At 41.4% G+C, this 26,806-nt stretch overlaps 2 protein-coding genes across 3 annotated transcripts in view; one reads left to right on the top strand and one right to left on the bottom strand.

Annotated features, from left to right (window-relative positions):
- The window catches only part of rab27b (RAB27B, member RAS oncogene family), a 32,436-nt gene extending 14,839 nt beyond the window's left edge, over nt 1–17,597 (top strand). For both annotated transcript variants that reach the window (XM_053411715.1, XM_053411713.1), the window contains exons 2-6: nt 11,263–11,436; nt 12,459–12,547; nt 13,090–13,193; nt 13,299–13,422; nt 14,020–17,597. In XM_053411715.1, coding sequence (XP_053267690.1) covers nt 11,284–11,436; nt 12,459–12,547; nt 13,090–13,193; nt 13,299–13,422; nt 14,020–14,206 — 657 coding nt within the window. In that variant the 5' untranslated portion in view covers nt 11,263–11,283 and the 3' untranslated portion in view covers nt 14,207–17,597. The remainder of the gene's footprint in view (nt 1–11,262; nt 11,437–12,458; nt 12,548–13,089; nt 13,194–13,298; nt 13,423–14,019) is intronic.
- Nucleotides 17,598–18,678: 1,081 nt separating this feature from the next.
- LOC128424485 (myosin heavy chain, non-muscle) overlaps nt 18,679–26,806 on the bottom strand; it is a 33,820-nt gene continuing 25,692 nt past the window's right edge. Inside the window, exons 9-24 of the mRNA XM_053410679.1 lie at nt 26,523–26,801; nt 25,462–25,560; nt 24,891–25,067; nt 24,692–24,802; nt 24,391–24,449; nt 23,644–23,791; nt 23,464–23,568; nt 23,224–23,376; nt 22,783–22,950; nt 22,519–22,692; nt 22,116–22,205; nt 21,943–22,026; nt 21,586–21,704; nt 21,215–21,323; nt 20,744–20,907; nt 18,679–20,403 (exon numbers count right to left, since the gene is read on the bottom strand). Of these exons, the coding sequence (XP_053266654.1) occupies nt 20,274–20,403; nt 20,744–20,907; nt 21,215–21,323; nt 21,586–21,704; nt 21,943–22,026; nt 22,116–22,205; nt 22,519–22,692; nt 22,783–22,950; nt 23,224–23,376; nt 23,464–23,568; nt 23,644–23,791; nt 24,391–24,449; nt 24,692–24,802; nt 24,891–25,067; nt 25,462–25,560; nt 26,523–26,801 (2,169 nt within the window). The 3' untranslated portion in view covers nt 18,679–20,273. The remainder of the gene's footprint in view (nt 20,404–20,743; nt 20,908–21,214; nt 21,324–21,585; nt 21,705–21,942; nt 22,027–22,115; nt 22,206–22,518; nt 22,693–22,782; nt 22,951–23,223; nt 23,377–23,463; nt 23,569–23,643; nt 23,792–24,390; nt 24,450–24,691; nt 24,803–24,890; nt 25,068–25,461; nt 25,561–26,522; nt 26,802–26,806) is intronic.

Below are 26,806 nucleotides of genomic sequence, written 5' to 3' on the forward strand. Positions count from 1 at the left end.
ATCACACCCTTTTTTCTACAAGTTGATAACCGCTGGTGAGAGAGAGCTCCATCCAGGAGACTCGAGCTCTGAGGACAGAAGCTGCTCATGTCTCTGAGGCTCAGTCTCATGACGGTGGTGATGATCTGAGGGAGAGTCCGAGGCTGCTTTGTGTTTCATGAAGAGCTGATGAGAAAACATTCAAAAACTTTATTGAGCCTCATCTGAAACAAGGAGCGGCTTTAACAAAGTTCCTGAAGGAGTCAGACTCACATTATTTAGATGATTCATTCGGCATTTCTGCATTGCTTGGAAAAACAAGTTGAATAAATAGATTCATCTTCTGAAGTGATAAATGTGGCTTTATCCTTGGGGGGGAGAAAATGACGACACCTAGAATATATTGTTTAATTTCAAGTGCATCACTTTTTGAAGCAGCTCAGACAAAATGATCAGTGAAAGATATGAAGTAGAAACACTTTGAAACTCCCTCTGAGACGAGCAGGCGGTGAATGTGCACAGATCATTCCTCTGAGATGTTGAGGGAGGATGATGCAAAGTTCCTGCTCTGATGGCAAATGTTTCAAACTTGTGTGTTTTCTTTAAAAACAGATTTAAAGACGGTAAAAAAAACTGTTTCCTCCCAGTGGAGGTAACAGGTCACAGTGGACAGGCTTGTTTATCTATGTGGTTCATTTCTTTTCCTTTTGTCTTAGTGAAAATGATTTTTACTTTGGGAGGTGGAGCAGTTTGTGATGGAGGGGGCATTGAACCCCAAAGCCCCCTCCTGGTGACGGCCCTGTAGTGAACGGTGAATGTGCGACCAACCATTGTTTGATCAGGTTAACAACTTCTGTGTTTTTTCTTATTCTTTCTGTCAAAGACGAGATCTAATAAGACGTAAATTAATTTATAGGCAAACTTTCAAAGTGTAGACACGTCAACACACTGTAGTTTGTCTATTAAACTTAACACACTGTAGATTTACAGTGGAATTCATCTTGTTCTCATCTCACTCTTGTTTTGTTTGACTAGTGAACTGAACTTTATCGTAAGAGGAGCTTCTTGAACTCAGCTGAAAACCCACGAGCTTTGTTTGAACAACATTATCCTGAAACTAGTTTGACTGCAGAGGTGCTGGTGGGGGGGGGGGGATTTAAATGACATCATTTAAATCTTGTGAGATGTCAGGAAACATAAATTAATTTCACTGGATGAGAGAGAATGTGCTGATGTTAAATTCATAAATATCTCGTCCTACTTCTCACAGATCAGAGTTGTTTCCTCTTCCATGATTCATAACCCAACTGAGTCATTGGTAAATATTTGAGTTGAGCGTGTTATACTAATGGTTAAAAACACAGGCATCATTTTGAAAAATAAAAATCACATGAGCGTGTGTGTTTAGTTTAAATCTCCCTGTGGGAATGACAACGTGGCGTCTTGCCCTCGGCTCTAAAGGGAAATGTCAAACATGAACCAAGGTGTTGTTGGAATTTGCAGTTTGAACAAACTTTTCAATTTTTAGAATTTTGCTACGTCATCGTGACTAATTAATAACTTAGCTGCAGATTGTATGTCTAATTTGATTGGTTGCAAATGTTAATTGATTTCTACCATAAACTGTTTTACATCTATAATTCCTCTCACTATCCACAAATAAAGCCAGAATATGAACATGTGATTTAGCAGATTCAGAATTGTTCACATCACTAAATGTTTAAAAAACATTTAATCAGGACAGAAGCAGAATATTGAGTAGAATTGCTATTTTCAAGGCTTTGGGGATTTTAAATTGAAACCCTTTGCTGCAGTGAAGCTGAATTTCTTATGTGGTGAAATTGGATCAGTTCCTCTGCCGGAGGCTCAGAGTCCACGTGGGACTGTGCAGGAGTCTCTACGCATTTAATCAACACATTTTTAATAAAGCAGCAGGATAACAAGTGGAGTTTAACATCTTTTGAAGGATTTTTCTCTGGTTTAAACATTTCTTGGTTTGTGTTTGGATAAAAAAAACCATTTGTTCTTTGTTTTATCTTATAAATTCCAAATAAATTCCAGGATTTAGATCATGTATTTGCAGAAAAGGAGGAGACACATTCCTCCATCAAGACCAGTCTCTCTGTTCTCATTTGTATTACAAGTTGCCGATTGTCCCTCGTCTTCTGCACTAGTTTGATGATAAGCTGCCAACCACCAGCGGATGTCATATCATTAGTTCTGTACCCCCCCACAGGCTGATCAGACCCGGGTGTGTCCCGATGACCGAGGGGCCCAGTTGGGGTCTAACTTCCTGATCCAGAGCCATTAGCTGCAGCGTTCTGTGTTCCCTCGTGTTTCTTTTATGGTCCGGTGCAGTGCTTCTCCTTGATTCCTAGATCTCTGGGCAACCTGATGCTGGATGTAAAGCTCCTGCAGCCACAATGTTCTGTCCCAGATACGATCTCCAAGTAATAACTCAGTAATAACTCAGTGTGGACATCACTGGACATCTGGACCTCAGATAGGATCAGAGAGGGAAACCCCTTAGTTGGATTAAGAGGCAGGAAACCAGATGGTGATAAATTAGAGTTAAATTGTGGTGATAATTAGATTTTCTACACATCTCTGAAGGTTAAATCTGGTATAAGGACTTCTGTGTTCCTACCATAAAAATCACTTTTCCTCTGCTTATTTGTAAAATGTAAAAAGTAGAAAAGGACAAACTGAAGTGAGCCGTGGATTCTCTTCCACTGGATTTGTTTCTGCTTTAGGACCCAGCAGACGTCAGGGAGTAGGGCGGGCTGGGCTCCGGCTCATAATGATGTTGTGTGTTTCTCTCGTGTCCTGAGGCGAACATCGGGACCACAAATGAAGTCAGCTGACTGGTCACATGACCTCCGACTCAAAGTGTGATGAAGGAGGAGAAGAGATGAGGAGGATTGAGAGGAGGCGACTGAACTATGAGAAAAGAAACGATAGATTTTAACTAATTCTATACTAATAGTGTTAATAGTGACTGAGCCTATTTAGCTGTAACTGTATCCAGGCTCCTGGATTTGTAAATATTGGCTCATTATGATGAAGGAACAGCTAAACAGAAGCCATTATTAATATTATTATTAGTATTTCCCTTCCGATTTGCCAACGGTTAAATTTTGGCAAAATACCTCGACTTTAAAAGCTCTATGATTACTTTACAGAATCTGGCTCCAGATCGCGTCAGCATTTCAAGATGGCCGCGCTCATGTCCAGGATATATTGGCTTAATTTTTTTTACAGTGGACGGAAGTGAAGATGCAACGTCCATCTTTATTTTCAGTCCATGGCTTTACCTCCTTCTCTCACTCTCTCGTGTTTGCTTAATGAACATGGTGTGAACAGTTACAGCAGTTTGTTGGGATGCTTTGCTGAAATCCACATTCCTCCCAGTGATCCCAGCAGTTTACTGTGCACGAGTGTGTAAACAGTAACCAGGTTAAAGGTCCCGTCGGAGTCATGAGACCGGCAGGTTGCGGCACAATGTACAGTTGTGTGTCTCTGCATTAGTTTGAATTCCACGGTGTTTCCTTCTGATTTGTATTTGATCAAGTTTCATGTGGCTGAGATAATAGGATTTGCGGTTTCCACTTGAAAATAGGTTTGTTTACGTCTGTCGGGACGAGAGCTTTCCGGTCGGAACTTAAAGATTGTTGGTTAAAGTGTGAACCGTTGGTGACTGTGTTGCGTTGAATTTCTCCATGAACTATTTTTACAGACATTCCTGTTTCCCTGCAGGATGAATTTAACCATCTCTGGTGATCTCTTTACCTCCAGCACCAGATAAACACTTTAATTGGCCTTGAAACTAATGATATTCATCAGCCCTAGTTATCACTAATTATCAAATCTGACCAGTCTTTTTTGCTGGAATCAAACTCTGAATTGTTAAAAAGACGGATCATCAGAAGCTACTACCTTTGGACTTGACAGCTGATTGTTCTGTGCGTTAATAAATGATGATCGCTCCTTGTCAAACAGACTTTTTCATATTATCCCTGTGATCTCCAGATTTGAACCCGCAACCCTCCCAGTGTTTGCACTTTGCCATAGACCTGCAGCACCTTTGACTTCCCCGTCCCTGCTCTTCCACCTCTCTGTGTTATTATTTTATATCCACGCTGACCTTTCAGATCCAGCTGTCTGTACAGATGTTAGCCCGCCTCCTGCTGGGTGCTTCATATTCCATCTGATCAGACTCAGTGAGACTCTGTGGTCACAACATTAATCCTGGTAAGAAGATATTTACCCCCAACAAACCTCTACACACGTGTCCAACTATGTTTGGATAAAATAAAGAGAATAAATAGAAGTAGCAGCCACAGTTTAGTTTTTGCACCAAGCTGCTGCCAAGTGTCCCTGTCGGCTCAAATGTGTCCAGTGGGTCCGAGATGGCGAAAGGTCTCAGTCTGAGAGTTAAACCTGGAGGACGTCTGGACAAATTAGATCTTCACGGTTCTGTCTCCGTCCCAGCGGGTAGCGATCGTTGTCTCTGGACGATGGATTGGTAACGACAACAAAAGGCCGTCAGCAGCGTCCACAGATCAGCTGCAAAACAAATTACTGAGTCGTCTGATTTGGTTAAACCGCTGCACGAGGCCACAACAGTCAGACACAAAGGTTACTGACAAAGGTCTGCTGACCTTTAAGAGACATTTGTAAAACAGGAGTTTTTGAGCGACAGTTTGTGGGGATGTAACCCAACACACACAACTTATGATTTATCCAACCTTTTATCCAACTTCCTGTAAAGTTCTGACACCTGGGATCAGATCTTAAGTCTTTACTCAGTCTGTGGAAAACGTTGTAGCCTCGGGATCCAATCGTTCTCCAGCACATTTAAGAACCAGTCACACTTTGGCCTCCTAACACACAAGAAGACAGATGTTGACTCTCGGGCCTCAGGTGACTCCGGCAACTCCAACAGCCTGAAGCGCTAACAAACCACACATCACTGACCTTAACAATGACGCCTCAGAAGTTCAATACCTCGGTTCGGCTGTAAGGTTTGTCTCCAGAGCTGTTTCACGACCCGTGTCTGTCTCTGAGTTTGAGGACCTCCAGTAAAACTCAGCGTTCCAGGGTCACAGCGTTTGGATTCTCTGCTCGTAATAGACTTGTATTTGCACTTGATGGCTGGAGACAGACTTCTGAATGTGATAGATGTGTGTGTTGGTGGAAGTTACACTCAGGGTCTGTCAGGTGGATTTATGTTTCTCCACAGGCAGAGTAAATCTAATCTTTAGTGTTTCCTTATACAGTCGTTCAGTTTGGGATTTAACCTGATGTTTGTAAACCTAACAACACAAGATGGATGTGTTGCACTATAGGCAACATGTGTTTTATATACATAGAAATACTGCGATAGAGAAATAAAATGGTTTTATTTCATATTAAGATCAGAAAATATACATTTAAGTTGTTTCCTCCACCGGGTTTGTTTGTTTTTCTGCAAGATTACACAAACCACTGAACGCCCTCTGGGACAGGAGGTGTTTCAACATTACCACCTATTTCCCAGGGAATAGTTATAATCGACCTTGTTGAAATTAATTTAGGGGACTGATATTTAGAGTGTTTTGGTGCAGCTTCTATTTTTTTAACTTTATTTAAGGAGTCTTTCTCTTTAAGGGGTAGTCTGTGTTTTTCAGCCGCTGTTTGGAAACAACTGGAGATCCAAACCTGTAACTACCACACCAATGTGGAGCTGAGATCATGTGGATTAGTAGTGAATCAATGTGTATCTGGATGAAGATGATGGATTTGAAGCAGGTTATTTAAAGCGGCAGTTGGGTCGGAGCTCCTAGTTCGTCTTGTTTGCTTGAACCCTCGGTAGAAGACTGTTTATGTTGCTGACCTGTGTTTATCAGGCTGCTAAACCAACATGAGGAGCCAGTTTCTCCAGAACAGGAAGTCTTGTTTTCTTGCAGTCAGCATCCTGAAGATGGGAGGATGTTTCTTTTTACACTACAAATAGGCAGATATGGAGAAAAGTCATATTTCATATCTGATGCTTCAGGTGTGAATGCAGAGTTTTTCATTTCTCGGTGATAACGAATAATCTCCCGCCTCAAAGTTGCAGTTACACCAGTTTAAATATTCATGTTTTCGCTCAAGATGATTTATACAGCAGGGACATGTTGTATGAGCTTGTAGTATTAAATTAAAACGAGCAGTATTCGTATTAATATTTAATAGCTGGATCACATATGAATGAGTCTGAGAGTAATGATGCCTGTTGTTATCTCTCATGTGAAGGATAAGAGAGGAGGAAGAGTGAACACTGCAGCTTCCTGAGAGATGACCAGATACACACACAAACACACACACACACACACACACACACACACACACACACATAGACAGACACACACGTCATTTCTTCTCTGTGCTGCAGGACTAGATTGTTGTCGACTCCTCCGATTGTCTGGTCTCCTGTTTATTTCCTCTCTCTCTCTCCTGTTGTGTGTGTGTCTGATTGCTCATACATTTTTAATGCCTCTTTGTGTTTTATGGTTTTGTTCTTGCTCGGTGTGTTGAGCTTCAGGCCCGAGGGAGAAGCTGTCCTCCACAACCTGTACGTGAGGAAGCCTCTTCTTCTACTGTACGGTGCTGACGCGTCTGTCAGGAACTCACCCGGTCGCTGAGTAACTGTGTGAACACGGTTCAGATAAACTCTGTGACATGGAACAGTGCTGTGACTAAATATGAGTAGAATTCACCCACACATCATAGTGGATATATACTTGCTTTATTAGAAAACCTTTAACGTTACCAAACCTTTATGAATGTAGGATTTATTTATTTTCTGCTTTAGATTTTGATAAGTTGACCTAATAAACAACCTGTTATATCATTATACAGTTTGTTTCTAGTCAATATTCTGCTGTAGTATGTGAATAACATTCAGATAATACACCTTATTAATTTGAAAAAGCTAAGTTGTTAGCAAACCGTTTCTTACTTGCACTTCCATCTTGGATGAAGCGACATTAGCACATCTGGAAACCTAATGAATGAAACTCAAGCACTCGCTCTCTTTCAGCTCTGTCTTTGTTCTTCAGGGTGATATCTGCCTCTTCAGCATTAAAGTCCTCTATCTATTATTCCAATGTGGGGTTTTAGAGGGTTTTTCTGGCTGGAAAACAGCAGCTGGAGCCATAAAGACAGCCGTTAGAATCAATTAGTGAGGATGTTGTTGGCTGAACAGGGAAAGAAAGAAGCTGAAATTCACCAGAAAGTTCCATAAAGACAATTTAGCCCTGGTAATGTATTGTTTTCACATTTTTATGTGATTGGTGTTATAAAGCATTGATTTTTACGATTTATCCCAAATTATAAACCTACCATATATTAATAAATATAAATCCATTTCTCCTCCACCACCTCTATATATGAGCAGACATTTTGAAATAGTAATATTCACTACGGTCTGGTCCTTTGCTTTTGTTCATTGTAAGGACGAGTGTGAGTCGTGTTGCATCAGCTGACCGGGCTGCTGGTTCACCCTCAGGGGATCATGACTGACACTGATCACACTACAGACATTGCTGACGACAGATCAATAAGCTCCAGTCCTCCCCCTCGTCTCACCCCCGACCCTCACACCCCCGCAGGGCTTCATTTAAGCCACCACAGTTCGATGCTAAATGTGAGAGGAAATAAGAAACCTGCGATGAAGTGACAAATAACAGTATGTGATCAGTTCCAGACCTTTTTAAAAGCTGTTTTTAAAATTTGCCTTTTCCTTTTGGTTTTAAATTATTAATCCCTCCCAGTGAGAAAGTATTTATTTAATGGACTACATCTGAAAAGTCTGGTTTGTTTTAACGTTCAGTTAGAATATGACCATAAATGCACTGTGACATGTTGTTTACCACGATGCATGGTGGTGGTTTCCCACACACCAGCGTGGAGCAGCATTAGCAGCCATTTGCAAACTGTGATTTATGGAAAATTGGGAAGTGAATGTTTTAACAGCCGCTGCTTAAAGGACAAAATGACTTTAGCAGCTTTATCGCACTTTCTAAACCACAGAGCCGTTTATCTCCAGGCAGCTGTAGAGGAGACGACACGGTTTTACCTAAATCAAACGGTTTATCTCTAAGACCACTTTTAGGACGTCTTAAATTTAGTTTGTTTGTTGAAGTCAGTTTCTACACAAGTCTATAAGAGAGTGACTCTACCTCTCACTTTATAACATCAGTAAACATTTTCCTCAGGAGTTTATGTCTCAATCTCTAGTTTCATGTCTTCTCCAATAGAGCAGATGTTCATTTAGTAAATTATGATCCATTTAGAACATAATGCTCTGTATTGGGGCGTGGATACTGTGTGATTGACAGGTAGTACGGACCAATGGGTGTAGGTGGATGTGCCGTGTCCTCGAGCTCTCAGTCAGGCTCCACCCCCAAGATGGCGCTGAACAAATTGTGGCTTCAGAATGACAGCCCACAAACCAATGGGGGACGTCAGGCTGGGTTTACTCGTGGTGTACTTCAGCATCATCAACATGCCTCTACCGGCTGGATCTTAATATCTAGTACGTTAGCATGTGCAAAAGGAAAATCAGGGAAATTAAATTCCAATTAGCATAGAGCTAGTGTGAAACGCTAATAAATAAGTTAAGTTCCTGTGAAGCCCTGACATCACCTCAGGGTTTGTGTTTGATTCAAAGTCCTCAGAAAATCAATGTAATCTCTCACTAAACATTTCATTGCTTCATTGTGCTCCGGGGGTTTTACAACAATCCATGTTCCAGGATAAATTAATATCCGTGGTGTCGCTCGCCGTGAGACGCTGAAGACAAAATGAAACGATGATTTATTTGTCCGTGCATGAAATACTACAGTTCCCTTGAAAGTGATCCAGTGGAGCAGCAGTGTGTGGGAAGTCTTTGTAACTTGGGCTCATTATGTCCAGTTGTGTCTCCATGTGTTGTCTCTCCAACATGTTCTCCACAATCTGTAGCTGTCTGATAACAAACCTCATCCTTCTGTCAAGTTTCGTTTGAGTAATAATAATAATAATAATAACGTTAAAAAGCATTTTACCAAGAGGACGAATAAAACAGGCAACACCCAAACTAATAAAATTTCATTTAAAATCAAATACAGCAAAATGATATGGTACAAAATCTATAATCTAAGATCTATGGCCACTTAACTCACACTTGGTCTCATTCTACAGCCGGTGATGTAACGCTTACAGAGGTATGAGACTTATGAGATTAGTGATTTTAAACAAATAATGATATTTATCTTTTTTATTGTCCATATGACGACTTAGAGTAAAGCCGCAGTGTGATTCCCTGGCCATGATTCTAGTGAATGGTTTTCACTGTCGATGGATCCAAGTCAAAGTTATGAACAACGGCAAAAATTAACTTTAATGTGATTTAACTTTTATGTGCTGCAGCGTCTTCAGCTGCTCTTTCAAGTCTCTACTACTGCAAACAGCTGCTATTTATACAGACCTGAGGTGTAGCTGCTGATTGAATGAATATACACACAGTATATGTTCTGTAGCTCAGAGGTCAGTGTTCCTCCGGTTCTCACTGTTCCTCCTCAGATACACTGAGGTCATTGTGAGGAGATCAGAGCTGCTGTTTAATCACTGTCCAGAAAGCCCAGTGTTCTATGTGCCTCCTCTCAGCTGAGTGAATTAGAGTCTTATGATCCCCGCTCTAAATATACCACGTTCAGCCATGAGGCAAACAGACGACAGCATCTCACTGGATAATTTGAGAATTTCACATGGAAACAGCATTCCTCTTATTTATAGAAGCCATCAACACCATTTGGTTTTGAGGCTGACGGCCTCACAGAGCCGCTGGTGTGGATGTGGACTGGTCCTCTTCACCTAAACCGCTAGAGACTATGAGTCATCTACATCCATGTTTACTTAGAAGCAGTTTTATTATTTTAAACTTGTATTGTCTTCTTGTGCGTTGCCATTTGCAGCTGTTGATCAGCCACAGATCATAAAACTTCATAAATCGAGTGCGAACATATAACGTACGACCCTGTGTGTTCGAAACAAGCAAAACGGGAATCAAACCCCCGTGTTCCTCCTGTGGCGTTTTCTAAGGAGACGTCCACACTGCTACGTATCAACAGGTTTGTAAACGCTGCCGTTCACGTTTCAGTTTGAAAACTCCGGCTGCGTTTCAGTCTGGATGAGCAGAAAACACCATTTTTTAAATTATGACATAGACACTACCTCTTGCTGATTGGGTCTTTTCAGTCACGACGTAGCCTTCACTGATTCGTCATGCTCCTGTCACATGACCCGCATCATGAAGAAGACAATGAGCCTCAGCTGCCGGTGAAGAACACGACGTGGAGAATCAGCTACGAGTGTGACTGACCCTGTTGTGTTGTTTCCATGTGGAGGAGACGAGCTGTCAATCAATCAATCGAGTCATGAGGAGTGTGTTTAGGTGTGTGAGTGTGAAACTGAGTTCACAGAAAGTTCACAAGGAATCCACCAGTGCAGCTGCAACTGTCACTAAACTGTTCTCATCACCTCAAGAGTCATGTGGGGACAAAGAATCTTTATGTTGTATTTAAATACCCATGTTTTTTGCAATTATTATTGCTAAATAAAAGTATTTTTAACTTCCCGGAGTAAAACATGTAAAATGTTTTCAGGCAAAGTAACATTTAATGTAAATTGTACTGAAGAAATTAAAGAATAATGTGTTTTGGTATTTTTCCAACACTGGATTTTTGTCATGTGATTTTACTTTTACAACAAAGACGAATTAGTTTTCTGTTGTGAATAAAGGAATCGTTTATATGCTGCAATTCTCATTTTCAAGCTGTATTTCTAAACTCTCCACACACACACACACACACACACACACACACACACACACACACACACACACACACACACACACACACACACACACACACACACACACACAACAAACAATCTTGCACACAAAGAGTTACTACTTTAGCAGACAGTCATGATCTGGTCAGGACGACCCTGTGATCCCCAAGCCAATAATTCACTAATTCACCAGTGGGTAAAAACTCACATGGATTCTCAGACACACACACACTCAGACACACACACACACACACACACACACACACACACACAGACACAAACAACTTGTGTCTCTACATCAGCCTGTTAAACTTCAGACAGTTTCTTCTTCTTCATCATTCCTACTTGTTGCTCCTGGAGGCCGACACTGTGAGTTTCTGTGTGTATCTCTTTGTGTTAACCTTCATCTTTGTGTGTTTTTCACAGGTTGATATCGTGGTCATCACTATGACTGATGGGGATTATGACTACCTGATAAAACTCCTTGCCCTGGGGGACTCCGGCGTGGGGAAGACCACCTTCCTGTACCGATACACAGACAACAAGTTCAACCCCAAGTTCATCACCACAGTCGGCATCGACTTCAGGGAAAAGAGAGTGGTGAGTTCTCCTGTGTAGAACAGAAGCAGTGAGTCAGGTGAGATCTGCTGCAGTAAGACGAGGTGAGGCAGGTTTATTCAAAACATATTTCAAACCACTTAAAAAAGAGTCGAATTAAATAGATTAGAAGTTTAAATACGTAAAAGAAATACACAGGATAGAAAGAGATAGAACTCTGAGTCAGTGTCCATCAAAACTAAATGAATGAAAACCAGGTTGGATTAAAGACCCTGAGAGGCAGCGACAGACTTTCACCTTCTGCCTGATTCTGGATGAAATGCCTTGAAAACGAGCTGTGACCTTAACAAACACACAAAGGGGCTGTGAGGTGTATGATCGATCCTATGAGTCATCCAGAGCTGTTAAAGATGTGTTTTCTCAGATGTGTGAAGGCAGTGCGGCACCAAGGTGACTAAACCCAGCCCGCCTCACTCTCTGGCTCAGATTCTCACATATCACACAGGAAGATCTGCATTATTCTTTCTTCATAAGATGTTTTCTCCAGGTTTCAGTGACAGAATCCGTCCTGAGGATAAAATCCCCTCAAGACAGGTTGTCAAAGACAAGTACTGCTTTGTTCTCTACAGTGAAAAGGAATGAATCATAGCTGCTTTCAGAGCTGCACTGAAATCAGGACATAAATGTCTGAGTCAGTGTCTCTGGACGTTTTCCTGATCATTTCCTGCAGCCTCCTAATAAAGTGTCAGATGTGAGAATGAAGCAGGACAATGTGTGGAAGCTTCCCAGTGAGCGAGTGGACGTGTTGATGAGGTTTCTAACACGTGACGGATGTGAAACGTGAAGAACACAAACATCTCAGGATGAAGAAGAGGAGCCGGACACGTAGAAGACGAAGACGTCAACTTGGAACGACGAGGAGATTCCAGAAAACGGATTTATAGAGTTTTTGCTTTGACTTAATTCTGGACGTTGCTCCCTTCACAAGCGTCATCATCACAGATTATCATGTTGTTGTATCTGTGGAATAAAAACCTAAAGTGGTTGTGTGTCTGTGTCCTCAGGTGTACACGGCGTCCAACCCCAATGGGACGACCACAGGGAAGACCTTCAAGGTTCACCTCCAGCTATGGGACACGGCCGGACAGGAGAGGTGGGACCGGGACTTAGACTTCCGTCATCCATGATATCTTAGACTGAAAGTTTCAGTTAGAAATAACAGAACAGCCTGATTGTGTGTGTCTGTCTGTCTGTGTGTGTGTGTTCTTAAACTGGAATCGACCTTTCTCTGTTGAATCTGTTTCTAAAGGCCTGATGACTCACCACAGGATGATGCAGCATTAGTTGAATAATTCTAATTTCATTTCATTTCTTCTCTCTGTGTTTGAATCTCGCTGCTGGAGTCGAGTCAGACGAGATTCAGAGGAAACAAAAATGTTTCGGGAGGAAAACATTTAAAGATGCTCAGATATTAGAGGAGATGTAGAGTTTGATAATTATTTGTCGGTTTATCATTAAGAGCAGCGTCTTCCTCTTACATATAAATCAACCTTAACATTGAAACATCTCCACAGCGCTACCCAGTGGTCATTAGAGGAACTACACCCTGTCCTACCCTCTCACATGATATATAGAAGCTCCCTGATGAGCTTTGTGTTTTCCATCTGTTCTGAACCCGGTTTGTGGCGGTTCCAGGTTCCGCAGCCTGACGACGGCGTTCTTCAGAGACGCCATGGGCTTCCTGCTGATGTTCGATCTCACCAGCCAGCAGAGTTTCCTCAACGTCCGGAACTGGATGAGTACGTTTGTATTCTAAAGAGTTCCCTTGTCACACCTGTCAGTTTTATATATTTATTTATCTCATTTGTTTGCTGTTGTTCTCTTCTGTGTGTGTTCACTTCCAGGTCAGTTACAGGCCAACGCCTACTGTGAGAACCCAGATATCGTGCTGGTGGGGAACAAGGCCGACCTGGCCGACCAGCGGGAGGTTCAGGAGAAACAGGCCAAAGAGCTGGCCGACAAATACGGGTACGGTTACTTCTCATGCACATTATTTTGCACGTGCAATTGTATGTACTGTGAAGCTCTGGTCATACAGACACACAAACGCACAACTGAACAAACACTGAGATATAACACAACATTACAGACACAGCGCATGACTGCTCTGGGCAGTTTTTAAACAAATGACTTCCTGGTTGGAGGTCAAACTGTTTCCTGGTTCCTCAGTCTCATGTTGGCTCGCTACACAGAACTCAGGTCAGGGATGTATGTAATAAATATTAGAAACTCATTAACAATAAGTAACTTAAGTATTTTCAGACTTTGCCATTTATAATAACATGAAATGGAGAAATTGGAAAAATTATCTCCAGGCACTTTACATAGAAAGGTTGAGACCTTAAAAATGTTATACGTTTAATTAAAATCATTATTATTACTTTTACATGATTATATGGTCTATTATTACTTAAGTCTTTACTCTGAAACCCCAGAGACATATTTTGCAAGTTCCTCCAAAATTCCTTCAAACTTTCTCTTCAACCCGTGAACCTTGGTTATTAATCCTTGTGACACTGTTGTGATCCCTTTGAATGAAGCGTCTTGTGTGTTTGACCCTCACAGGATCCCGTACTTTGAGACGAGCGCGGCCACGGGGGCGGAGGTGGACAAGGCGGTGATCACGCTGCTGGACCTGGTCATGAAGAGGATGGAGCAGTGCGTCGACAAGCCGCCGGTCGAGCCCGCCAACGGGAACGGGGCCACAAAGCTCAGTGAAGCTCCGCCCAACGAGAAGAAGTGTGCGTGTTAGGTCAAGAGGCGTTCGAGGAATCGACCTGTCGGCGCTCGCCCATCGTCCTCGTCACGTTCCCTCCATCGTTTACTTTCCGGCGTCCATGTTTGATTGCATGTTTCTTTGTCGTCTCTCTAAAACTAACCTTTAACCTTCTTCTTCTTCTTCTTCTTCTTCTTCTGTTCCCCGGTGAACTGTCGCCTCTCTGACCACAAAGCAGTTTAATCACTGTCACACACAGAATGTGCCTCGTTTGAAACAAGCAGCTTCACGGTTCACAGGTTTGAACGATTCAAATGAGTTCAAACGGTCAAAACTTTAGTTTTTCAACTTGAATCTGGTTCATAGAGAGTTTCCTCTGGTCCGACTGATTCTTAGTTTTCCCCCTTTTGCACTGTGTTCGATGCTGTACCCATATTTTCCAGAAATAAGCTCAAGTGTGTCTCTTAGCTTCTGTAGCTATGTTTAGACAAAAAATAGCTAATCCACAATAAGCTGTCCAGATTATATTCAGCCGATATTCACGTGACACCGAGACAAAGCAGAGGAACGTTTAAAGCCCCCGTAGAGTTTTCATCTGCGTCTTATTAGCCAAGTATTAAGCAGCTAATGTAGTTAGCCACAAACCAGCTAAAGTTCTCACCTTTGTTAGCAGTGGCTACCAGCTGCGTGCTAATATTGATAAAGGCCGTTGAGCAAAACTTATGTAACTAAACTTTTATTACAAAAGTTAAGCTTTTCAAAGTTTAGCCAAAATAGGTTTTGTTGACAAAAGTTCAGCTTACAAACATTTAGCTAACAGAAGATTGTCTTTTTAGAAGCTAAACTAAAAGTTAAACTATAAAAGGTATCGCTAACTACGTTAAAGATACAAAAGTTTAGTTTTAGAAGTTAACCTAACAAAACTTGAGTAAACACGACGCGCACTCCTTTGCTGTTTTTGTTTTGTTCGTAAAGAACTGACGGATGATTCTTTAGAAATAGTATTTATTCATGTTTATACATGTTGACGCAGCTAATTCTCCATCAGACGTCCATCTTGTGTTGTGGGTACAGCATGGTGCATGTGGAGTTCTGGGAAAAATCCTGCGTCGTAAGTTATCAACTGAGCTTCACCGGCCAGGAGTCACGTATTGTTCCGAAAGGATCGACTGCCTCGGCTCTTAAAGCGTCACTCCACTGTGGAGCCACAGAATTCAGCCATCTTGTTTTCTCTGTGGCTACATCGTCACTATGACTTACGAACATTTAACTGAAAACAAACCTGCAGCACAGTCTGAACGATTTCACGTTATTTCACAGACAGGAAAACATTCGAGGTAATTAAAGCTTCACAAGTTGTCATATTTCACATTTTTGTTGTTTTTTGTTTTCTTGCTCACGTCCATCGAGAGCAAATGATCTCAACTGAAGCCGTCACGTTATCCCAAAAATACAAATTTGTTAAGACTTTTTTCGGGCTGAACACTTGAAGTCGTATTCCGTCGTGCGGCTCCGTCTTGTTTTTGTTTTGTTGAATAACGAACAATTTCACAGTTGGTGTGTAGAAACTTCACGATGCCCGAGCTCGGTGGAAATCGTTCGTCTTTTAGTCGCTAAATAGATGAAAATTTACCGAATTTAAATTGGTCACGAGATGATTTCTTTAGTTTCAGGTGCGACTCAACGATTTCCCTCATGTCAAGTGAAACCTTGATCTGCCTTACTTCATGAACAATCTTGAGCCAAGTTGAGTCGCACCGGAAACAACCGAAATCTTCTGTTCTCATTGTTGTTTCGTTCTTTAACTTTAACCAGAATTTGCCAAACGGCTGAACGCTAACGTTTATAATGTTTGGTTAATTAACGGCACAGTCATCACCTCTACGTATGTTTAATCTGTGCCAAACGAAAACGGCCTCGTTCTGCTTTTCACTCCGAGTAAAAATCTGCCTTTCGGTTAAAACGTGTTTTTCCGTGTGTTGTTATTTTTTATTTTAAAGCCAAACAGAGTTATTTGCCAACAGCTGATCTCGGTGCCATACACAACACTAATACGTGTCTACGTGTTCAGACAGTGTCTCAGTCTCCACCAGTTATTTAGCAGCATTATAACAATAATGTTCTCAGAAACGATCGTGTCTCTGTAGGTTTGTTGTACAGTTTCATAATTTATGTTTTCATGATGTACAGGTTATGTTTTTTTTCTATAGTCTATGCATTTCTAAACATTTAACAGAGCACGTTTTGTTTTGTCTCAGTTTTCATTCACTAAGTCAATTGAGTTTATTTAAGACCTGGAACATTGTGAAAGCTACAAAACACTTGGTCTTAAAGTTCCACTTTCCTCACCGGTTGATAACTGTCGGCGGTTCGATGCCGGGCAGGTAGAGTACAGGCAGATTCTACATTCAGAAAACATCTGCCCCCTGCTGGCGTGATGAGACAGAACCAGACAATGAGCTGCAGGAGGTTAAAGCAGCGAGTTCACTCTGAGTTTAACCTTTAAAAATACAAACTCCATCCATCATTCATAGAAACATACTGATCAATGTCATTATAATTAATTTTCAGGTTTGGAAATTGTTGAAAAATCGTCTTTTCTTTGTAAAATGAACAGTTACTAAGGAGGAAATTAAATGATTTGCCTTTTGAATGTCATGTAGCCAAACGTCACAATTACTTCGGAGGAATTCAGTCATTTCAATGAATTCATGTTACATTAAACTTAATAAAACAAGCAAACATTTAAAATGATCAGATCGAATAAAGCAACTCGGCACAAACAACTCGAGCATCGACCGAATCTCTGAATTTATGGAAATGATCGGTTTTGATATTCACATTTAAAAAACGTCACAGTTCAAATTCTCCAAATGAAAAAAGCTTTTCTGAACCGATGCCTTTCGATCGTGACAATCGTCTGAACCACGTCAGCAGATTTAACCAGAAATCATCTTTATTTAGATCACTTTGTTTCTTCTGTAGCATCGAGTTCATCAACCTCATTCTTGAATTCACTTGGAGAGTTCACACAGTGTGAAGAGTCATGTCGTGCCTGTTAGTAACTGATCCCCTGTTACGTCTGTGAGCTACTGAATATTTTAACGCATTATTGATTATAGATTACAAACCAGAGGAGAGCAGAAGTCCGGATGTTGTTTTTGGGCCCGATTTATCAAAACAACTAATTAATTCCAAGTACTTCTAAGAGCTTTTATTTTTGAAAATTCTCTGTGTGTGAATTCTCTCTGATGCCTGCGGTTTGTACACGTTTGTTCCGTTGTCGCCGTGCGTATTGATGCCTGTGTGTGTTTGTTGGGTTTGTTGCACCGTCAGCATGTTCGACACCATGAGAAAGGAATGACCTGTGATGTGTTTCGTGTTTCTGATGTCTGAGCTGCAAATAAATCTCTGTGGTTGTTTTTAACCTTTGGGTTTTTTCTCCACAATGAACTGATTTGATGTGATGAGGATGGAGGCCACCATGTGGGGGGGGCTGCAGTATCACAGCAACACAAACAAACACAAACAACTTGTTATCTCCTCTGCACAAGATGTTTTTCATCGTCGGAATAATCGGACGATGTAATTTTGTTAAAGGCGCAATAATGAAAATAAGGGATCACAAGTCAAAGACACTTGTGAGTGACTCAAATTCAAAACTTCTTAGTTTTAACGTGGTGATAAAGTTTCTGAGTAAAAAGCAAAACTAGAAGAAAAACATTTTACGCTGAAACACTTTTGATGAGCTACCGATGACCTGCTCCAGCGTTCTGAGATTTAACAGCTGATTAAAGACGAATTCGTACGATAACATCTTTTGAATCTGACGTGTTTGTTATTCACTTCAACACTTGAACTAGTTGTGATCAGACACAAACAGTCAACACTATAGAATCTAATAATACTCAAGTCCAAGTGACAAGTGATGAAAAGTTGAAGAAATTCCCTTTGTGAGGTCACTTTGACTTTAACCTTTGACCTTCTATCAAAATAAAATTTGGTTATTCTTTAGTCCGAGTGAATGATTGTGCCGAATGTGAATGAATTCCCCTGAGGCATTCTGGAGATATCGCACAAAAAATAATCTTTGTGAGGTCACAGGGACCTTTAACTTTGACCTATGATCACCAAATTATAATCAGGTCATCCTTGAGTCTAAGTGAATGTGTGTACTAACTTTGAAAGGATTCCTACAAGGCGTTCCGAAGATATCACATTCAGAAGGCAAAAACATTAACTTTGTGAGCTCAAAGTGACCTTGAATCTTGACCTTTGGCTACCAAAATAAAATCAGTTAATCGTTGAGTCTAATTGAACGCTTGTGCCAAATTTGAAAGGATTCCCCCAAGGTGTTTGGTAGACATCACGTTCACAAGGCAAAACATTTGCTTGGTGAGGTCAAAGTGACCTTGATCTTTGACCTTTGGGTATGTAAATAGAATGACGTCATCCCTACGATTCCCTCAAAGTGTTCCGAGTCATAACAAACCACCCGGTGCACAGAATTCACAGTGGAGAAGATTTATTAGCATTTTGTTTAGGAAACTTCTCACCACAAGAGACAGTGTGAAACAAACATAAATACCCGAGAACAGTAGAACCTGTAGAGCGTGAAGTGTAGTTACAAAAATAAGTCAGTGTATTTCATTTCTTTTTACATATCTGTCGACGCTGCCAATTTCATTCAAGAAAACCAAAAAAATACTTTGTGAAGTTATTAAATTCCCGACAGTTAAAACATTAAAATCTCTGTGATTCCAAAAAAACACAAACGTCATCACGTGTAAACATGAGAATCCAAAGAGAATCTGAATATTAGCTTTTTGTCTCTAACATGATATAAAAGCTAAAAGGAAGATGCAGCGGACTGTAAAAACATCCACAATCTAAATCTGAGAAATACAACTTTATTTATGTTTAACACGGACAATATCTCATCTACTTTACTTAAAAATACTTACAAATCTGGTCTCGTGAGCAGACACGATGCGACTGAGGCTCGGTGAGTTTCGTTAAAACATGACTACCCCCCCGAAAATACCTGAAACTGAACTTTGAAATCGTCTCATTCTCTAAAACTCATTATTTCCCGGCAAGCGACAGCAAATACAGAAAATCCCAGGATCTTCATCATCTCACAAAAACAACACAAATCCAATATTCAATATAAATAATCTCAGAACGGTTTCTGTGTGAATCTAAAACAACGACCCAGTTGTTCCTTGTTGTGTTTTTTTTACCCTGTAAAATATTATATATTTAAATACTGCAGCAGATGTTGAACTAAACTCTAAAGTGAAAAACCCTCATTCTGAGACAACTGTCAACGACGATCTAGAAAACATGAAGAAGAAAAATGCAGCAGAATTTTCTAGCGAGCGATGATTCATCTGATGATCTGATAAAAGCATCTTTATAATAGTTTTATCTTTATAAAGATCAGATCAAGATTCTGAGGAAGAAAACACGACTTTCAATTAATTTGAAAGTTAAATCGAGTTTCAGTGAAGTCGTGAATCCACCAGTCGAGTTTTTAATGTGGTTAAAATGTGTTCCTGCTGTCACCAGGAGGGGGCGATGGATAATTAAGGTCCTTCATTTCCGAGTAAATTCTTCTGCTGCAATTTGATACTGATGATAAAAAAAAAATCTAGTTTAGGTATATATAAATCAGGAAACATTATAAATTGATTATAAATGTAATTTACATGTTGAAACACAGCAGAACTTTCAGGGGAAAAATCTACTCGTAGAAACTTTCCTCTATTTAAACTATTATCAGAACCAAATCACCAGGATGATTCCAAGTGAAATATTAGTAAATGACAGGTTGAATTGAAACTAAAACGTGAGTTAACACCTTCAGCTTTTAGCACATAAGAAAAAACAAATGGAAAAAATCCAGGTGGAAATTTGGGACTTTTTAGAACAAAGCTGAGATTGTGTTTTTTCATTTGGTCGACTGGTGGCGGCAGGTTTAAAAAAAACGCTCCCTAACTTCCCTGTCAGTTTGAAGACGTTGTAGTTTTTCTGCTTTAAAATAGTAACAAATATATATAAATATACAGGTGAGTTGGTGCTGAGTGAATGTTCGGTGGTTTCAGACTTTGGTGACGTTTTCTGTTTGCTGCTGCGGCGGCGCCAGCGGCTTCTCGTCGTCTTCCTCGTCCACGCTCAGGTCCAACCTCAGGTTGTCCAGAGTCTGACGGATGTTCAGAGACTCTTTACGTCTGTGAGACACATGAGGCTTGATTAACATCAGATACAAATGATCCTTTATTAGTCCCACGATGGGGAAATCTGCACTTTCACAGCAGCAAGAGTCAATTTGGGCGAGAGTGAGTAATAAGTAACATGAAATACTCAAGTTTAAGGATATTTATACTAATACTACACTTCTACAGTGTGAGAATATGTACAGGAAATGGATGGTACATGAACCGTTGCACAGACAGATGAATATTTCACTGTTAAAATAATTAAACTCCATAATGCTGCATTTTTAAATGAAACACAATCCATAGAATACTCAGATTATGAATATGAGTGTGTTGAGTAGAGGGAACGTACTTCATCTGCAGGTGCTGGTCCAGCAGCTGCCTCTGCAGCCGGCCGCTCGACTCCCTCTCCTCCGCCAGCTCTCTCTGGGTGTGGCGGTACTGCGCCTCCTTCCTGCTCGCCTCCTCCTCCGACTCGTTCAGCTGACGCTTCAGGGAGCGGATCCTCTGGTTCATCTGGACGGTCACAGATCCACGGTCAGTTTGGGACAAAGCTTACAAATAACCTCCCTGCTTTTCAACGCTTGATTTCTAGATTTCACTGCACGGCACGAATCTTAAAAACATTTCAAACTTTTCTGAAGACTGAAGAGAAACGAGGGGAAGAAGCTTCAAAGACCCTCTCTCGCATTTTCTATACAAATCTAAAGACACAGATAATAATGTCTGCAAAGAGGAGAAAGTCCTAAAAAGAAAATGTATCAGTGTGTGTGTGTGTGTGGTTGTGTGTGTGTGTGTGTGTGTGTGTGTGTGTGTGTCTCACCAGGTCTTTCTGTTCATTAGCGAGCCTGTGCTCCTCCTCCATCTGATCACTCAGCTCGTTGGTTCTTCGCTCCATTTTGCTGATGGTGTTTGTCAGAATAACTTTGTTCCTGCATCAAAACACACAAACACAACACGTTACACACAAACACTACACATCTACTGTTAGGATTATTATTAATATGATATAAAACCAGTTCCAGCTTCCTGTTTGTTCCTGTTTCCTTTCAAATCTTTACACAACCCAGCTCCAGTGAATAACAAACATTTACTAACTACACTGGGAACCATTTTAATCTAGAATACATAATAATTGAAATCCTCATGTTATGGTTGTTTCTGGTCTGGGAGCAGCAGGAGCATGGGACCCACCTCTCCTCGGTCCTCAGCAGGTTCTCCAGCTCTTTGGCTCGGTTCTCCGCCCGGGAGACCACGTCCTCCTGGACCCTGGAGCTCTGCAGCTCGTCCACCTCCAGACGCAGCTCCCGCAGCTGCACACGGAGAGAGAGACACAAGTTTAAATCAACAATAATATAATCAAGACTCACACAAACATATTTCAGATCTAGCACGTGATATTTGAACCGTTTTTACGAGTTTATCAGGCCTTTAAAATTTGACTTTTAGACACTGGAAACTCTGTAGTTTATGTTTTCAGTGTGTAAATTGTAATCAAACACACACACACACTAACACACACACACAGACACACACACACACACACTGTACCTGTCTCTCCATGGCGACCTTCTCATTCTCCAGTTGGTCGTTCAGCTCTTTCTCCTGAAACACTTTCAGCTGCAGCTGCTCCGTCTGATCAGAAACAACGAATGAGTCAACGACCAACACAGATATGAATATTACTTATAATATTATTATTATTATTATTCGAGTCTGGTCACCTGCTCGATGGCCCTCTTGTGTTTGGCCGCCCATCTCTGCTCGCTGTCGTGCAGCTCCTCCAGGTCGCTCTCCAGGTCGATCATCTTCTCCTGAAACAGAAATCATAAATCATAATCATGATTCAAACTGATCTGAGGTTTAACTCAGGTGGTTTACAACTGGGCCAGATGTTGTTTCTTCAGAGAAGTGACATGATGAATATTTGCGATTATGGAATTAAGGGGATTTTGCATAATTCACGTTCAGTTAACCTCAAAGTCTGAAGGTTTTCGTTTGAATCATGAGATCTTAAACGAGAGAACGGGATGAACTGTCCTGACTGATGACATGATACTGACCCCTGATTGGTCGAGCTTGTGTATTAGATGTTTGTAACCATGTGGAGTAAGAGCCACTCTGTACCTGAGCCTGTTTGAGTTGCTTGGCCAGGTCGTCTCTGGCCTGCTGGGTCCCCTGCAGCTCCATGTGCAGGTCGTCCACCGACCTCTCCGCCTGTTTGCACTGCAGCTGGATCCGCTCCCTCAGCTGGATCTCCTCCTCCAGGGTTCGCTCCTTATCGATCAGCTTCCCAGAGACCTGCACAGGTGGAAACACACGTCTTAGAACATGTTACAGGCGTGTGTAACGTCTCAAGGAGCCTGTGAGGCTGATGGCAGTGGGCTGTACCTCCCCCTGCAGGCGGCCCACGAGGGTCTGCAGCCGCAGCAGCTCCTGGTCCTTCTCCAGCAGAGACTCCTCCAGCTCCTCCACCCGCATGTGGGCGTCGTCACGCAGCTTCTGGTGCAGGTTCACCTCGGCTGAGGCCTGAGACGACACCTGCAGAGCCTCGTTCAGCTGCGAGCACACGGGACACGTGTTGTATGTACGAGCAGGCACACGCATGTTCTCATGTGAGCGCTATAACAACTTAATGTTTTCAAAGAAACAACTAAACTTAATTCATTTTCTACTTTGCATCAGTTTCTTTACTCTTTATTCAGAGCAACACTGTGCAACTTTTACTGGGCAACAGCGCCCTCTGCAGCCGCATGTGGGGATTACTTCTGTTCCATGCAGAGGAAACACAGAATTGTAAATATGATGTGAGTTTTATGAATCCGCCTGTACCTCCTCCTCCAGCCTGAGGAGGCTGCTGTTGAGCTCAGACGTCCTCTTGTCTTTCGTGTCCTTGTCCATCTCCAGCTCCTCCAGTTGTCTCTCGGCCGACCACAGCTTCTCCGCCAGGGTCTTAGCGTGCTGCGTCTGGTTCTCCAGGTTCTCCTGAACATACGACACACACGTATGACCCACACGTGTAAACACGGCTCACCGTTCTGCCTCTTCACACAACGGGACTGAAGCTCTTACCTCAGCGTCCTTGATCCTGTTTTTGAGCGACTGCTGGAGGAAGTTGAAGGCGTACTCCTGCGTGTTGGCCTCCACCATCATGTCCCTCGCCTGCCGCACCTCCACCTGCACAGAGCAACAGTTCATCAGCCTCGTGTTCCTCAGAGTCACAGCTCCAGGTTCATCTCATCACCTCCCTACCTCCATCTCTCTGTACTTCTCTCCCATCGACTGGCTCTCTCTCTCCATCTCTATCATCTGCTCCCTCATCCTCGTCATCTCTTTGGTCAGCTGAGCGTTGGAGCGCAGCAGATCCTCGTTGTTCACCATGAAGCCGCGCATCTCGAACCTGAGACCGAGGAGCAGAGCCAGGATAAAGAAAAACGATTTTAAAAGTTTGAGCCCAAGTTTTGAGAAAGAAAATGTATAAGTAAGACAGAAATAAAGTAAGAAATAAACAAATTAAAGAAAGAAATAAAGTAAGAAATAAACAAATAAAAGAAAGAAATAAAGTAAGAAATAAACAAATTAAAGAAAGAAAAAAAGTAAGAAATAAACAAATAAAAGAAGGAAATAAAGTAAGAAATAAACAAATTAAAGAAAGAAATAAAGTAAGAAATAAACAAATAAAAGAAAGAAATAAAGTAAGAAATAAACAAATAAAAGAAGGAAATAAAGTAAGAAATAAACAAATTAAAGAAAGAAATAAAGTAAGAAATAAACAAATAAAAGAAAGAAATAAAGTAAGAAATAAACAAATAAAAGAAGGAAATAAAGTAAGAAATAAACAAATTAAAGAAAGAAAAACAGTAAGAAATAAACAAATTAAAGAAAGAAATAAAGTTAGAAATAAACAAATAAAAGAAAGAAATAAAGTAAGAAATAAACAAATTAAAGAAAGAAAGAAAGTAAGAAATAAACAAATAAAAGAAAGAAAGAAAGAAAGACCTGATCTGGTTTCTCTCCTTTTCCATCTCCACACTCTCTGCTTCCAGGAACTGGTTACGCTGGAGAGAGAACACACACAGACACACAGACACACACACAGACACACACACAGACACAGAGACAAGTTGAACAAAGTGTTTCTTCACCAGAACGACAACATCTGACAAAATCACAAAAACCTCTAAATGCTGCAGATCCATCAAACATTGATATTCATGCTCATTAAATGTGGTTTGACCATCGGACTGGTGTGGATTCTAACTGGTGGTCACAGACCAGCACGTGAACCAGTGACCCTCACCTTCTGACAGGCGTCCAGCTGTTTGGTCAGCTCCTCGATGAAGTCCTTCTTGTTGGGCGCCCCCAGCGTGTTGGAGCGGAGGCTGTAGTGCTGGTTGGGCATCACCTGAGGCTGCAGAGCAAAAAACACACATCATACAGAGCGAACGTGGGAGGCAGAGCGTGTGATGACCGCGCAGAACACGTGTCCCTGAACGCACCACGTGGTTGTGGTTGTGGTTGACCTCCGCCCGTCTCTTCACCAGCGTGTCGTAGGCGGAGAATCGAGTGCGTGGCGCGGTGAAGCTGGAGGAGGGGACGCCCACCGGGCTGGTGCTGCGGCTGTTGAAGCTGTACAGGTTCATCTCGGAGGTGGCAGGAGACAGGCCACTGGGAGCCTTGGCAGGAGGAGCAGGGGGGGGGGGGGGGGTCATGAAAGGATGTGGGTGTGTTGTGTATATATCAAAAGATGTGTTAAAATATATAAGTGATTATTGTGTAAGAAGTGTTTAGATTGTTTCCTCTGGAGGAAGTTTAAACCTTTTTAAACGTCTGAGGACTTCAATTATTTGTTCAAATTAAAACATTAACTGGTAAATATCTATTTACTGGAGCGGCTAACTTCTCAAACTCATCAAGAACTTTTAACAACTGCTTCCAACTGTTTGAGCCACTGGTTTAATCTTTAATAAAGTTTTTTTTTAAGCTGTAAAACAAATCAGGGCAGTAACAATACAACATTTGCCTCAGACATGTAGTGAAGATGAAATATAATAAGAATCTGAATCCAACCTTGAACTCGGACATGCGATACATGGGGTTGTAATCCATGGAGGCGGTCGTGGTGTACGGGCTGTTGAACACTCGGGGGGGACTGTCAACAACACCCAGCTGTAAACAAACAAACAAACAAACAACAACACGTCAAACCTGCGATCACGAGGGAGAAAGACAAAAGCAAACGATTTGGCCAAAGTCATTTTGCATAAATAAGTTTGGTTCTTACATCAATGAAATAATAAATAATGGAATAAAGGTTCAGATGCAGGAAGCAGTGAAGTGAAGCTCTTTACAAAATAAGTTTACTTTATTGTACTGATTATAATAAAACATTTAAATAACAGCATCGTGATATTATTCATGCTAATTACAAGTGAATATGTGCTGAATCAGATGATTTAAAGATTTAGGAGTTTCTCAACTCCGATTTAATTCCTCAAATCTTTCTCTGTTGGTTTTGGATTTTGAGAATGAAAATAATCTGGAATCTGTGGATCTGATCTGAGGAAGTTGAGGAAGTTGAGGAAGTTGAGGAACTCTGGTTCGATTGAGTCGTGAGAAAACAGATGAGCAGCGAGAAACCTTCAGTTTGAGTTTTATCCATTCGGGGGTGTCATTTAAAAACTGAAAAGAAAAATGGATGCTACATGATTATGACATTATATTTATATATATCATAAACTATGATTATTTAGATTTGATAAAAGTATTTCAGATGAAAGGTTATGCTTCCGTGTGTTGAACCATATTTATAAATTGTGTCAGTTATTAAATCAGTAATAATTAGATTTGATTTAAATATTAACACAAAACCAAAAAACTAAGAACTTCAGTTATAATAAAAGTTTGTAAATACACTTCAAAACTAGTCTGGTTTTATTGAGTCATAAAACACTTACATGTTGGAATAATAATAATAATGTTATTTTTGTTGTGTCTGGAAAATATCAGCAGTGTTTTGTCCAGAAGATGGCACTGTTTAATAACTGGTGCTGTCACTAATCTCACATACACACACACTGGTGCACACACACACACACACACACACACACACACAGTCCCCTCTCACCCACCCTATCGGACGTAGTGTCCCACTCCCGGGAGGCGAGGGACTCCAGGGACCCCTGGTATTGGTTGGGCCCGCGACGGGACTCCTCCCACCGGGACATCCTGGGGCCGTTCTCCTCGGTGGGCCTGCCCCCCCCCGGAGCGTCGGCCTCCCGGCTGCTCAACCCGTTGGTCTTCAGGTCGTTGCTGAGGTACAGCTGATACTTGGGGTTGTGGCTGGCCAGCTGAGCTCTGGGCGTGGTGGGCTCGTCCTCCAGCTGCTTGTTGGACTCGGACTCCGGCTCCTGGA

The sequence above is a fragment of the Pleuronectes platessa genome, chromosome 19 (assembly GCF_947347685.1).
Source record: "Pleuronectes platessa chromosome 19, fPlePla1.1, whole genome shotgun sequence".
NCBI classification, from domain to species: Eukaryota; Metazoa; Chordata; class Actinopteri; order Pleuronectiformes; family Pleuronectidae; genus Pleuronectes; species Pleuronectes platessa.